The following is a 15,591-nucleotide window of genomic DNA, read 5'->3' as shown; positions in this document are numbered from 1 at the left end:
CTTCTCCAAATGGAAAGGTGGCTCAAGCAAGGAACAAAGATGCTCTTGAAAAGTGTCAGAACAAAGGCACTAAAACTCAGGGGGACCAAGGGAACTGAAAAGGAACCAGATGAGTTACCTAAAAGCCAAATTTGAGATCTAGTCTAAGGAGAATGCCGGCAAGACAATCAATGGGGACAACTGACAGTTCGGATAGCAGCCATGCTTGGGAGACCAAAAAGTGAACAAATACCAAGCAGAATATCAGTGGGATGTCTGCTCCCCCGCCCCCACTAGAAGTATCCAAGTCATGAGACTAGATAGTGGCAAATGCTGTGGATGTCCAAGGCCTACAGAATAGCTTAACTCTGCACCCGTCACTAGGACTCAGGGGCAAAGTGTCTACGTGAAACTAGGTCCAAAGATACAGCCTATCCTCAGCAAGGGCCCCATGCCAAGACTGCCACTTTGCCAATATGAGCTCCATTCATAAAGTAGGGTCCTAAAGAGATCCAAGGGCACAGGCTGGGCAACACATAAGTTTTAAGTCAAAGAATGAACTCAATGACCATTTGGACAACAGTTTACACAAGATGAAGTCATGCCAGACCAATCTATCAGAAATTTTTAAGCAGTAAAAATACATATGGATTAAAAAGGGAATGTGAAAACAAAAGATTTTGACACAGTTCCAAACAAGCACTGGAGTGCAAGTACGGTTGTATCAGGATAAATGATGGGCACAAGGACAGGAAACAGGGAAGAACCTGATTTTCTCTGAGGAGAGAAGTCTAGACCCCGTGTGTGTGTGTGTGTGTGCATGCTCAGCCATGTCCAACTCTGTGTGACCCCATGGACTGTAGCCCACCAGGCTCCTCCATCCATGGGATTTCCCAGGCAAGAATACTGGAGTGGGTTGCCATTTCCTACTCCAGGGGATCTTCCCGACCCAGGGATCAAACCCACATCTCCTGCATTGGCAAGCGAATTTGTTTATCACTGAGCCACCTGGGACACCCTCTAGACATTATGGCCTCCCCAAAAAAAAAACTGATAGAGAGAGCTAGTTCATCTGACTTACTCAAAAATTATGTGGAAGAAAGTCAGCCTAGTAAAAACTTCAGGTTTCCAGGCAACACTCAACCCTTTTGAGTAGTAACATGTTAAGATCTTTAGATTAAACTGCAGAAGATGCTGAGAGGCTGAACAAGTGGGCTGAAAAGTAGCAGGTGAGCGTCGGTGTAGGCAAGCACAACATAATGCACCATGGAAAAGAATCCCATTAACCACTCAAAATAACACACGAAGCAATCAAGCCTTCTTTGTAGGACATCTACATCCAAAATAAAAGGGCTAATTCTTCTATTATATAAATGGAGTGACACAGAGGTCATCCAGCTAGAGATGAGGATATGGAGGCCGAGGGACAGAGCCAGGACTAGAACCCAGGCCAGAGGACTTCACTGGGAGTACAGCAATCACAGAAGAGTGCATGCATGTGCGCTCAGTCACTTCAGTTGTGTCCGACTCTGTGTGACCCTCTGGACTGTAGCCTGCCAGGCTCCTCTGTCCATGGGACTCTCCAGGCAAGAATAATGGAGTGGGTTGCCATGCCCTCCTCCAGGGGATCTTCCTTATCCAGGGATCAAACCAGCGTCTCTTCTGTCTCCTGCATTGGCAGGCAGCTTCTTTACCACTAGCCCCGCCTGGGAACCCCCAGCAAAGAGTATTAGCCTTAAAGTATGAGTGGACAGCGGAGAAGGCAATGGCAACCCACTCCAGTACTCTTGCCGAAAATCCCACGGACGGAGGAGCCTGGTAGGCTGCAGTCCATGGGGTCGCTTAGAGTCAGACAGGACTGAGCGACTTCACTTTCACTTTTCACTTTCATGCATTGGAGGATGAAACGGCAACCCACTCCAGTGTTCTTGCCTGGAGAATTCCAGGGATGGGGAAGCCTGGTGGGCTGCTGTCTATGAGGTCACACAGAGTTGGACACGACTGTTAAGTGACTTAGCAGCAGCAGCAGCAGCATGAGTGGACAGATGAAGGAGTCTTGGAAACAGTATGGTATAACGGAGGGAGCACAGGTTTTCAGATACATTCTAGCTGTGTACAAATTCAGCAAGTTGCTTAATCTTTTTGAGTCTCAGTTACCTTAACTGTAAGATGGGAATCATGACACATACTTTCCAAGGTTGTTATCAGTAGAAGTATTTTAAAAGTGCTCTACAAAGGGATCTGAAAAGATGCTTAACATCACTAGTCATTACGGGAATGCAAATCAAAACTACAATAAGATTCTACTTCACATCCACTAGGATAGCTATAATCAAAAAAGGAAAATAACAAGCACTGGCGAGGATGTGCAGAAATTGAAATCCCAATACACTACAGGTGCACATGTAAAATGGTACAGCTGTTGTGGAAAACAATTTGGCAGATCTTCAATAAGTTAAACAGAATCAACACATGACCTAGAAATTACACTCCTAGGCATATGCCCAAAAGAATTGTAAACAGATGTTCAAACAGAAACTTGGACACAAATGTTCATTGCAGCACTATTCACAATAGCCAAAAGGTAGAAACAGCTCAAATGTCCATCAACTGATACACAGATAAGCAAAAAGTGGTATATCCATACAATGAAATACTATTCAGTCATGAAAAGGGATGAAGTACTGACACATATTACAACATGCATGAACCTTGAAAACACAATGCTAAGTGAAAGAAGCCAGTCACAGAAGATGACATAGTATATGATTCCATTTATACCAAATGGCCAGAATAGGTCAATTTAATAGATTTGAGACAAAAAATAGATTAATGATTACTTAAGGCTAAGGAGTGAGGACCTGGGATATGGGATAATGGGCTGTTAGCTAAAGGGTTTCTTTTTGAGGTCATGAAAATATTCTAAAATTGAGCATGGTGATGGTTGCACATATCTGTTAATATATTCAAATCAGTTGAATTGTACACTAAATGGGCGTATGGCAAGTAGTAAGTAAGTAAGTGTTAGTCACTCAGTTGTGCCCGACTCTTTGCAACCCCATGGACTGCAGCCCACCAGGCTCCTCTCTCCATGAGATTTTCCAGGCAAGGATACTGGAGTGAGTTGCTATTTCCTTCTCCAGGGGATCTTCCCAACCCAAGGGTCAAACCCGGGTCTCCTGCACTCCAGGCAGATTCTTTACCGACTGAGCTACATGTAGAATACATCTCAATATAGCTACATAAATAAAAACAGTATGTTCTACAGACAGTGATGTGTCGGTAAAGGTTTAGCATCTGGCTTTCAGAGAAATAAAGTCGTGATTTGTAGTGTTTGATGATTTCCATGGTAAAAATACTCCCTTGGCCAATTTCAAGTGATTAATGTGATGTCAGTCAACATGGAGTTGTAAGGAGTTGTGTGGCAGCACACCATTATAAAGTATTTGCACTATACATATACAAAGGGCATAGATAATCATGGATAATAGAAAAAGGTGATGAAATAATTAGGAAGTGATGTGTTTTGAGTATTTATTACCTTTTTTAATATAATTCATTTAACTGTACACTTTGCAATTCAATTTTTAACCATCACTTGCAAAATTCCTGATAACACAACAAACCAGTACACCAGCTCTCACAAACCAGTACAGATTGTCTCTAGACTGTCTCTACCACACTGTACCACAGAACACTCTTTTTGAAGTTCACATGAGCAGCTTCCAGAAAACTGCCACCTTTTGCATTCCTCTGGGCCAAAGCTCTAAAAATTATATGGTCATTACAGTTTGATTTGAAGAGGTTGCTTTCTCCCCCTCTAATGCTGATATCTGAGCATGGCAGAAATATTTTCCTAAATGTGGAAACATAATCCTACTTTCTGTCAACTCCATTTTGAGGCACTTTGGCCACATCTCTACAGCCAACAAGCAATACTAACAGTTCAAGGAATGCACCAGAACATACTTGACGAACAAACTCTCTCTCTAGCTGACCCACAGGCTCTGCGGCTCCCTTCTGATTCTTAACCACCATCAAACTCTGGTTTTTTTAATCAAATTTCCAAGTCTTAATTCAATGAAAAGCAAAATATAAATTTGCATTTGAAAACTCCACAGACCCTAACATTTCATGCAGAGACATGGGAGATTTGAAGTGTTTGGTACTTTGAATATCCAATACTCAGCAACCTAACCACCCAAGTCCTCCACTCACATGTCATAAAACAGAGCAGGCCATTTCAGTGTTCCTGGCACCTGACGCGGCACCAAAGTTAGGCTGTGAAACTCTAGAGCCTTTGAACAACTTGATTCAAGAAGAGTTGAGTATGGTTCCAAAGATGAGAGGATTTAAATCTTTCTGGCCCTGAGGATGACAGTAAGCAAAGCAGCTATGGAGAGTGGGCTCTGTAGTTATCCATATGCTATTGGGGTGGCTTAGAGCAAATTATTTAGATTCTCTGAGCTTCAGTTTTATCATCTATAAAATAAGGAATACTAACAATACCCACCTCACAAGATTGTTGGAGAATCACATGAGATAAGGTATATAAAGTTCCTCATGTATGAGTGATAATACATTTTTAAAAATTGCTTAGGATAGGGAAGCAAAATTGTGTCTCTGCTAAGCATCTGGGCTATAAATTCAGAGTCAGTCTTAAATTCAAATTCGAGCCCTGCCTGTTTGAGTGACTCTGAGTAAGCCACAGCTTCTGTCTAAGCCTTTGGTTCCCCATATATAAAATGAGGTAAACGATAGCACAGTGTTCATTAAATGAGCTGGGAGAAGTCAAGTGCTAGGTACACTGTTAAATCCTCAGTAAATGAGAGCTGCTAAACTGCCATGAGGGGATGTACACAATTCTGCAAGCATTTGGAAAGAGCTCACATCGTGTTCCCATCACAGAGGGACAGAGGGGCGAGAACACTGATTACTCAAACACAAGGGTATGCTGATGAGAGCCAGGACGCGGTGCTAGGAGGCCTGATGATTCCCTCAGAGAAAGGTGAGTATTCTAATGCTGGAGGTGGGATCCTGGACACCCAAACCATTCGCTTTGGGTTTTTTTCCCCTGGGGACTTATTTTTACATATAGTTTTATTTAGGTATAATACATGTAGATTCAACTGCAAAAATCTAAACAGTACAATTTGATGAGTTTTGAAATAGGAATACACCACAAACCATCAACACCACCATCAAGATAGAGAACATATGTGTCATCTCTAAAAGATTCTTCATACCCTTCCCTCTCTCTTCCCCCATCTCAACACAACCACTGATCTGCTTTATGTCACTTAGTTTGAATTTCTGGAATTTTACATAGTAAGGAATCCATATAGTATGTATTCTCTTTGAATGGCTTCTTTCACTCAGCAAAATTATTGTGAGATTCAGCCATGCCGTTGTATATAGCAACACTTTGTTCTCTTTTTGGGTAAGTAGCCATCACCACACTCAATTTTAGAATATTTTCTTAACCTCAACGTGTGAATATACCATTCACCTGTTAATAGACACTGAAGTTGTTTCCAGTTTGTATCTTACAAATAAAGGTTCTATAAACATTCATGTACATCTTTACATGGACAAATGCTTTCGTTTCTTTTAGGAATGGAAAAGCTAAGTCGTATGTTCAGTGTATATTAAATTTTTTTAAACCAGCCAAACTCTTTATCAATGTGGATGTTTTATTTTACATTCCAAAAGCAGTGTATCAAAGTTATAGTTTCTCCAAATATCCTTGCCAATTATATGGCAAGGATTTATGGAGAAACAGGAAGTATTGTGATGTGCCTTGCTATGGTTTTCATGTTTCCTGTGCTTGAGTTTTGCTGAGGTTCTTAGATCTGTGGGTTTATAGCTTTTATTACCTTTGTGAAGGTTTCAGTGATTATCTCTTCAAATAACACTTCTGTCTTCCTAACTTCTTCTGGGGCTCCACTTACACTTATATTAGGCTACTTGAAATTGTCCCACAGCTCACTGTTTCTCTACTTATATTTTGTCTCTTCATTTGGGACAGTTTCTATTTCTATGTCTTCAAGTTCACTAAACTTTTCTGCTGCAGTATCTAACGTGCTAATAATGTCATCTTTGTATTTTTATCTCAGACATTATATTCTTCATCACCAGAAGTAAGATTTAAATCTATTTTCTATCTTCTCTGTCTCTCCTTGACATGCCTACACTTTCCTCTACCTTCTTAAACATACAAAATACATGTTTCAAGTCACTTTACTTTTTTTGCCCAATTTCATCATTCATGTCTATTTCTATTTAAGGATTTTTCTTCTTATTATGGGTTGTGTATTTTCCTATTTTGCATGCCTTATAATATTTTATTAGATTTTAGACTTTGCAAATTTTACCTTCTGGTATGCTAGAGAATTTTGTACTCTTTTAAGTATTTCTGAGCCTTGCTTTAAGTTGCAGTAAAGATACTTGAAAACAGTTCAAGTCTTTTAAAGCTTGCTTTTAAGCTTTGCTACATGGAACCAGAACAAACTTTACACCAAGGTTAACTTGGCTCCACTGCTGAGGTAATCTTCTTTGAGTACTCAGTCTAATGCCCTGAATATTACGAGTTTCTTCTCTCTGGCTGTCAGGAAACTGAGCTATTCCCAGTCCTATGTGAGCTCTAGAAATCACTCCACCTACCCTTTTGGAGTCAGGTCTCCAGAGCTCTCTCTCTGGGAAGCTCCTCTATGAAACATTCCTTGCAAATTCTAGCCACCCTTATCTACCCCCCTGAATTCTGACCTCTGTCTTCTCAGCTTGGGCAGACTTCTAGGTTCATCCTGGGTTCCGAGCTGGTAAACTTTGTCTAGGTGGTAAACTGGGGCAATCATAGGGCTCACCTCATTTGTTTCCCTTCCTTGACAATCACTGTCCTGCACATCCTATTGTCCAATGTGGGACAACCATTATTTCATATATTTTGCCCACTTTTTTAGTTAGTTAAGAAGGAAGGATAAATCCATCCCCTGTTACTCGTCCATGACCAGAGGCAGAGGTCCAGTTTTCAGTTTTTAAAATAGTTGAGGTGGATTAGTTTGGGGATGTTTAATAACATCAAGATATAAAATAGATGGAATCAGTCAAAACCTGACAGGACCCTTGGAGATTACCTAACACTACCCCCACTTCATTTGGTGGACTAACAGAACTGAGATCAGAGAGGCGAGGGTATCTTCCCAAAGTCACATACCTAATTCTAGCCACAGAATTAGGACTAAAAATCAGGTCTCCTGTTCTTTATTTGTATTCCATCTGGTTATTTTCTGCTGATTTTTTCTTCCAAACCATTTTATTTGGATAGATACAGCTTGGAAATCTAGACCTTCTGTCCTGCCCAAGCCCACTGAGTGGGAAAAATTAGCTCACACCCAGAGGGTATTTAATTTCATGTGATTTTTGCAATCACAATCCCTAGGGTTGGCCTAAAGTGAATACCAGAGCAGCTCATAACACTGAAAAACTTAAAATACCCCCACGGGTAGGCACTCCAGAACAAAGCCATATATTTTTCCCCATTGACTTATTATGAACTCACTATGCAGGAAGGAGTGTGACTTAGAATTTAGATTGGCTAATTTAGTCATTTCACCACCTATGGGAACCATGTATCCTACAGAAAGAAGCCATTATCACTGCAACTGCATTTGTCTTACCACAATTTTAGCTATTCATCTGGATTCAAAAACTCTTTCTGGGCTTGGTCTCGGGGAGCTTTTCTTTTTGTCCTGCCTCTTGACTCTTCCAAGAAGCAGCCTAGGATACACTCCTGCTTTGGAGTCAGAACAGGTTTTACATCTCAGCTCCAATACTTACTTGCTGTGTGACCTTGAGTAAAGTTACTTAACCTCTCTGTAAGGACTAGGAAGGTACTGGCATATATTGATTCTAACGCTCATTTCTCTTCTCATTTTAGCATCTTTGAAATCAAGATGCATATCGCCAGCAGTGGTGTGAAGGTTAAATTTGCAGTTTTTTATTCCTAATAGTATATGATGTCTTGGATTCTAAAATTACTGTATTAATCTCTAACGTGCAGAGTCCCCTCGAGGATTAAATAGGATAAAGCAAGCATACATACAGTGTGGCATGTGGTAGGTGCTGAAGGACTCCTGCACTCCCACTGTTACTGGAACCAATACCTGACTGGGTCCTGGGCCTCTGACTTCCCTCACCTGGCAGTTGGTACATGCGTCAGGGCAGTCTGATGAGGTGAACAAGTCTGGGAAGACCGGGCTGGCACACTGCTGGCTGGTGTTGCAACTTGTGGTTGTCATCAGGCCCTAGAGGCTTTCTAGTAGCTTCCTGCCCTCCAGTTCTGCTTCAATAACACCACTAGCCTGATCTTACCTCTGCTGCTAAGGTGACTTCTGGTGCCATTATCCCAGACTCTCCCTGTCTGATCCCAAAGAACCTCCACAGAATCTAACAAAGCTTGTCAGTCGAAGGGCTCTCCCAAGGCCATCGGAATCAGACCCTGCAGGGCCCGAAGCCAAATCCACATTCCCCAAGGCCCCCCACATACCTCGAGTTGGGATGCTGATACTTGCATGCCTTTGAAATTCAAGGACACCAACTCTGCTCCCGCCTGGAGGGAAAAAAAGGAGAAACAGACACCTGAGGATTAACAACCCTCAAACAACTCCCTGTACAGAAAAGTGGCTTACATTTCTTCCTCAGGGCTTCCCCACCTTTTGCACTGTCTCCTGCAGGCAGACTGACTTTGGGTGCAGAGGCCTCATCGCACTCAAGCTCTCCCATCATGTCCCTTGGCACCAAGGGGTGTAGCTGCTGATTCCATGAGCCCACCTCTCTGAGGCACTTACTTCTGACATATACCGAGAGGTTTTCTCCCTGTGCCCTGCTGGATCTCAGCAGTCCAGGAAACTCTCAGGACCACAGTGAAAAAGAAGAAAGAGCAGGACAGACTAGACTAGCCTTTGTCTTTGGTCATTTCTCCCAGCTTGACAGTCTCCTAAGTGATTCGAAAATATGGAGTCTGAGTGAACTGCCACATGACAGTTCGTGCCACCCAGGATTCTGCACCATGGCCATTGTGAGACTGGGAATTAATAATTGTGAGTGACTATCATGGAAACTGTCTCCAAGAAAAACAACCTCAGTTATACCATTCAAACTTCAGAAGATAAAAACAGGCCTAGCCCCCATCCCCAAGAAAAGACAAGAAATCTACACCAAATGATAGAACTTGAAATCCAAAGAACATCTTGGGGCCTGATTGTACACTTGCCTTGTATCCCTTGTATCCCTACCCAAAGGTGCGGTGGGGGGAGGGGTGGATCTCCATCCATCCCATCAATCAACTCAGAATCTTGTATCATCCTAGACCCTCCCCAGCGCCTTCCGGTCCTTATCCCTCTCCACTGTCAATTTTGCCTGTCTAGGGGTCTATGCTCAGCCCCCTCGTTGTGACCTGTTGAGACTGTCTTGTCTCCTGCCACAGCCTTCTTTGTGCTCTTTCCCCATTCAAAGTCTTGCCCCCTCCACTCCCAACCCCAGATCTGCTTCTAGGAGACCCTAGAAAAACAGAACTCTTCCCACATGGCCCTGCACAGAAACCATCAATGAAAACTGAAAATCGTTTTTAAGTAATATATAATCTTATCATACACTAGATGATAACTTATAACACATCCACCTTCATATTCTGAATTCATGTATAAAAAACATATAGGCCATTTTAAACAAAAGTATCTAGCAGACTTCCCTGGCACTTTTTAAGTGTTTAAGACACTACACTTCCACTGCAGGGGGAACAGGTTTGATCCCTGGTCAGGGAACTAAGATCCCGCAAGCAGCTGTGGCACAACCAAAACAAAAAATAGTATCTAATTTTATACTCTGATTTTTTTCACTTATTAAACCTTCAACAAAATCAATGAACAATAATGGCAAAATACTTGTTAAGATTGCATGGTGAGAACAACAGGGAGTTATATGATGATCCTCATCATATTTGTGCATGTTTGAAACTGTGCATAATAAAACATATCCTCAACGGCCCTCCACGGATCTTGGGATCAAGTCCAAACCGGCATTCAGGGCCCATGAGGATTTGCCTCCACTTCATTTTTCTGGCTCACCTGCTGGCATTCACCATGCTGCAGCCTCTCTTGGCACCCAGCTCTCTGCTGCAGCCCTCTTTGCCCATGCATCTCCTTCTAGAACACATTCTCCCCGTCTGTCATGCCCAGAAGGAGGCTCATCATCCCTTGGAAACCAGATGAAAACAACCCCTCGTCTGGACCACCTTCCTGGGCCACCTTTCTGGACACGACTCTCTTCTGGGAAGCAGAGGGAGTTACAGTCTGGTGTTTGCCGGCCTGGTAAAGAGCAAACAATCGATGTGCATGTGTTTGGGAGAGGCCCAGAAAGTCTTAGTTAATAGTGAAGTGAAACTCGCTCTGTCATGTCTCACTCTTTGGGACCCCATGGACTATACAGTCCATGAAATTCTCCAGGCCAGAATACTGGAGTGGGTAGCCTTTCCCTTCTCCAGGGGATCTTCCCAACCCAGGGATCAAACCCAGGTTTCCCACATTGCAGATGGGTTCTTTACCAACTGAGCTACTAGGGAAGCCCCTAGTTAACAAAACAGGTACATTTACTTGAATTTCTGGCAAGTCAGGTAATCTCGCTCCCCTTCTGCTTCTGTCTCTATAAAAATGAAGATAATAGCAGCACTTATCTCACAGGGCTGGGGTAAGGATTCGACGGTATTCTCTGTGTAAACAGTTTTCCCACAGTACCTGGGGGTGGGTGAACCAAGAGACTGACTTATAGACAGACTTCAGTCAAATACTAGAGTGGATAATTGAGCAGCTCGTCTTAGAGGAAATGCTCCCAAGGCCTACAGGAAAGGAACTGCTCTTTAGCTCTTGCTGGGAGCTAGAGCAAATTGTGGCAAATCGGTGATATCAGAGTCACTTCCTCTCAGAGTCCCGGGGAGGTTCATACTTGAGGGAGGGTGGGAGTGAGGCGGGGGGAGGGTCTTCCAAGGTCGAGGCCCCAGGCCCCGGCTAGCTTTCTGCTTCTCTTCGGAAGACGCGTGCCAGTCCGGGGCCTGGCCCTGGACCGAAATCCGGGGGGCTAGTCGGCAGGAAAACCAGCCTCGGTGACGTTCCCCAGTCTGAGTCCCCAGTGAGCTCGGACCGCCCGGGGCGCTGATGCGGGGTGAGCGGCGCTAAGCTGCCCGACGCAGTGCCCCCCGCCCGCCCGCTCCTCCGGACGCCCGCGGCCTCGTGCGTCAGCGGCGCGGGCGGGCGCGGGGGGAGGGGGGCGCCGCAAGGTGAGGGCCCCGCGCCGCCTTAAGACGCCGCGCGCCCCCGCCGCCGCCGCTTAGAGCTCGCAGCGCGCTGCGCCGGCCGGACGTGCGGGCTCGGGCGCCCCGGCTCTCGCGGCTCGCGCCGCCAGGTTCCAGCTAGCGGCCGCCGGCGCCTCGGGAGGCCGCCCGGTAGAGCGCGCCGCGTCCCGAGGGACTGGCACGCAGCTCCCGCGGCGCGACGCCTCCGGCAGCAACAGGTAAGCGGCCCCAGCCCTGCTCCCTGCGCCCAGCCGGACCCCCACGCTCTGGCGCCCCGGACGCCCCGTCCACCGCGGCCGGTCGGCGACTGCGCTGCCCCGCGTGGAGTCCCCCCCGCCCCAACCCCCGGCGCGGTCCTTTCTCGGCCAGTCCCTCGCCCTGGCTTTTTCACTCGCACTTTCCCTCGTCCCCCGCCCCTATCGTCTCGATGTGTTCTCATTCTTTGTCACATTCTCTGCTTCCCATCCTCTCTTTTTAAATTTTTTCTATCTCTGTTTCCCCCGTCTCTTGCCCTGTCTCTCCTTCTTCTGTCTCTCTCTCATTGGCTCATTCATTGACTCGAGGTCTCTTTTCTCTATCATTCTCTCTGTCTCTGGGTGGCTCTCATTCTGTCTCTCATCTTTTTCTGTCTCTGTCTCTTGATGTTTTCTTATTCTCTTTCTCTGTCTGCCTCTCAATCTCTTGGCGCTCTCTCTCTCAGACTTCTCCCCCACCACCTCCGCCTCTTCCCCGGCTCTCCCCAGCTCACCCATCCCTCCACCCTCCACCGCCGAGGCCGGGTGGGCTGGAGAATGCAGACAGGATGCCGAATTGGGGGACGGGGGGCGTCCGCAGTAGGCATCCCCCCTGCATCCAGCCGCTTCTGAGCTGTGAGAAACTAGGAGGTTTATCCGCCAGAGCCCGCGGCGGCCAAGGCGGCAGCTGGTTTCCATGGTAAAATAAAGTCGACAGAGAGATAGCGATCAGAGACAGAGATCCAGCCAGAGATAAACCGAGGTGAGAGATCATCGGAGAAGGATAGTAAGAGAGACTGCACACACACTCAAACATACCAAAAAAAAAGTGTTTCGCGAAAGTCCCAGAGAAGAGAGTGAGAGACAGAAAAGCTGACTCCCTTTAAGTGCACATGCTGGAAAAAGAGTCTGAGTAATGCAGAGGCAGAGATAATCAGGAGACACGGAGTAGATCCTGAGGGACACGGGCAGATAGTGATAAGGAGAGAACTTAAGGCGCAGGGAAGACAGAAGCTGCAGGGGGGAAACAGGGAGAGACACCGAGGGGAGAGGATCCGAGAAATTCAGAGCAAGAGCAGCGAGAGATGGGAGACGCTGAGAGACAGAACCCGAGAGAGAGACACGGTGACAGGAGAGCTGGAGAGATGCGGAGACGGTCAGAGACACACATTCAGCGAGTGATACTGAACAGGTGCACCGGGGACCCACGGAGATTGTCAGGGGGAGAGAAGTGGGGAGACAAGACAGCATCAGGGGAAGACGCATAAGCACACGCACTAGCCAGCGACAGAGACAGTGACTGGCAGAGACACAGAAACGAGAGGGCATCAGAAAGAGACGGAAGGCGAGACAGGGACAAGACCCAGAGAAAGACGGCGAGACGCAGAGACGCGCGCGCGCACACAGCCACGGAGAAAGTGCGCTGGCGAAAGCAGACTCAGAGAGAAACTGAGGCAGAGAAGCTGACCGCGAGTGGGAGGGCGAGAGGGGAGTAACAGAAACGGAGGTGAGAGGAGAAGGACAGACTGGCAAAAGAGAGACAGCGCACACGTGCTGGCAAGGGTCTGAGAAATAGTACAGACCCCAGAGTGAGGGACAAGGGTGAGACAGAGAAAACCGGTAACGCGCGTGCACACACACACACGCGCGCACACACACACACACACACACACACGAGATACAGGAAAAGTGCGCTAATTAGAGACTCTGGGGAGAAAAAGACAAGTGTACACACGTAAACAGGCAGGGATGGAGCGCGCACGCGCATGCGCTAGCGGGAGAGCCCGGGGAGAGATTTCTGGAGAAACCTAAACTGCGAGACCCCCAGAGAGTGTGGGAGGCGCACGCGCCAGCTGGAGACAGCTGTGGGAGGGGTGTCTCGGAAACCCCCCAAAAGAGGGAGAGGCAGAGAGACCCAGAGAATAAGAGAAGGATTTAGAGAAACTGCCCGGACGCGGGGGAGAGACGGGGGCACGCGCACGGGGTCCCCGGGGCTGGGGTCCTGCAGCGCTGCTGCCCAGCGTGGAAGTACCCACCCCACCCCCGCGCCCCAAGCAGGGGGACTAACCCAGCCCGCGTGTTTCTTTCGTCCCCAGCCTAGGCGCTGAGTGTGTTCCGTGCGCCCCTTCGCCGCCCGCCGGGGCCGGCCCGGCACCCGCACCTGTCGCCCTCCTGCCCCTGCCGCCATGGCGTCCACCTGCACCAACAGCACGCGCGAAAACAACAGCAGCCACGCGTGCATGCCCCTCTCCAAAATGCCCATCAGCCTGGCGCATGGCATCATTCGCTCGAGCGTTCTACTCATCTTCCTCACCGCCTCCTTCGTGGGCAACATAGTGCTGGCATTCGTGCTGCAGCGCAAGCCTCAGCTGCTGCAGGTGACCAACCGCTTCATCTTTAACCTCCTCGTCACTGACCTGCTGCAGATCTCGCTCGTGGCCCCCTGGGTGGTGGCCACCTCCGTACCCATCTTCTGGCCCCTCAACAGCCATTTCTGCACTGCCCTGGTTAGCCTTACTCACCTGTTCGCCTTCGCCAGTGTCAACACCATCGTGGTGGTGTCCGTTGATCGCTACCTGTCCATCATCCACCCTCTCTCCTACCCGGCGAAGATGACCCCACGCCGGGGCTACCTGCTCCTCTACGGCACCTGGATCGTGGCCATCCTGCAGAGCACGCCCCCACTCTATGGCTGGGGCCAGGCTGCTTTCGACGAGCGCAATGCCCTTTGCTCCATGATCTGGGGGGCCAGCCCCAGCTACACAGTTGTCAGTGTCGTGTCCTTCATCGTCATCCCGCTGATTGTCATGATTGCCTGCTACTCTGTGGTGTTCGGGGCTGCCCGCCGGCAGCACGCGCTGCTCTACAACGTCAAGAGCCACAGCTTGGAAGTGCGAGCCAAGGACCGGGTGGAGAATGAGAACGAAGAGGGCGGCAAGAAGGATGAGTTCCAGAGTGAGAGTGAGTTCCACGGCCAGGATGAAGGTGAGGTCAAGGCCAAGGTGGACAGCGAGGAAGCCATGGAGGGCAGCAAGAAGGCCAAAAAAGAGAGCGTGGAGACTGGTGAGGGGAGCATGGAGGCCACTGGCAGTGAAGAGGTCAGAGAAAGCAACTCTTTGGTGGCCAAAGGCAGCACCAAAATTCAGAGCAGCAGGAAGGCAGACAAGGGCCGCCTAGAGGTCACCCAGTGCAACATTGATCTGGGTGAAGACGACCTAGAGTTTGGTGAGGATGACCTCCATTTCAACGAGGATGACATCGAGGCGGTGAACATTCCAGAGAGTCTCCCAGTCAGTCGTCGAAACAGCAATGGTGACCCCCCTCTGCCCAGGTGCTACCAGTGCAAAGCTGCTAAAGTGATCTTCCTCATCATCTTCTCCTACGTGCTGTCCCTGGGGCCCTACTGCTTTCTAGCAGTCCTGGCCGTGTGGGTGGATGTCCAAACCAAGGTACCCCAGTGGGTGATCACCATAATTATCTGGCTTTTCTTCCTGCAGTGCTGCATCCACCCCTACGTCTATGGCTACATGCACAAGACCATCAAGAAGGAGATCCAGGATATGCTGAAGAAGTTTTTCTGCAAGGAGAAGCCCCCCAAAGAAAACAGCCACCCAGACCTGCCCGGAACCGAAGCCGGCACCGAGGGTGGAACTGAAGGCAAGATCGTCCCTTCTCATGATTCTGCCACTTCGCCTTGAAGTTGGTTCTAAGGTAAACCTTGAACTGTTCACAGAATACAGGAGCAGCTTTCTCTTAAATGGACCATCCACAATCGTGTTAATGCCAACCCATACCATTCCAGGCAAAGGTTCTGCACATGCCCCTCTCACCACAAGGTAGATGCATATATGGAAGAGGTAGGAACTGGGGTCTTCCCTAAAAAGTGTGCCCCTCAAAGAATAAACTTGAGGATTCTGACTGAAATTTCTCTCCCTCCCCCCGAAAAAAAAAGTTATTAGGCTCTAAATTTCTTAAAGCAACAAGGGCTATCCAATTTGGACATGTGCTTGGTATTATGTCTGTCTCCCCAGAGCT

At 47.6% G+C, this 15,591-nt stretch overlaps 1 protein-coding gene across 1 annotated transcript; it reads left to right on the top strand.

Annotated features, from left to right (window-relative positions):
- Positions 1-13,742: 13,742 nt before the first annotated feature.
- Positions 13,743-15,378, top strand: GPR101 (G protein-coupled receptor 101). The gene has a single exon (XM_055565511.1). The coding sequence runs from the start codon at positions 13,743-13,745 to the stop codon at positions 15,252-15,254; it is 1,512 nt and encodes a 503-aa protein (XP_055421486.1). The 3' UTR covers positions 15,255-15,378.
- Positions 15,379-15,591: the final 213 nt, after the last annotated feature.

This window comes from Bubalus kerabau, chromosome X (assembly GCF_029407905.1).
Source record: "Bubalus kerabau isolate K-KA32 ecotype Philippines breed swamp buffalo chromosome X, PCC_UOA_SB_1v2, whole genome shotgun sequence".
Classification (NCBI taxonomy): domain Eukaryota; kingdom Metazoa; phylum Chordata; class Mammalia; order Artiodactyla; family Bovidae; genus Bubalus; species Bubalus kerabau.
The sequence above is the reverse complement of the archived record's forward strand: the minus strand, read 5'-3'. Positions and strand labels throughout refer to the sequence as shown.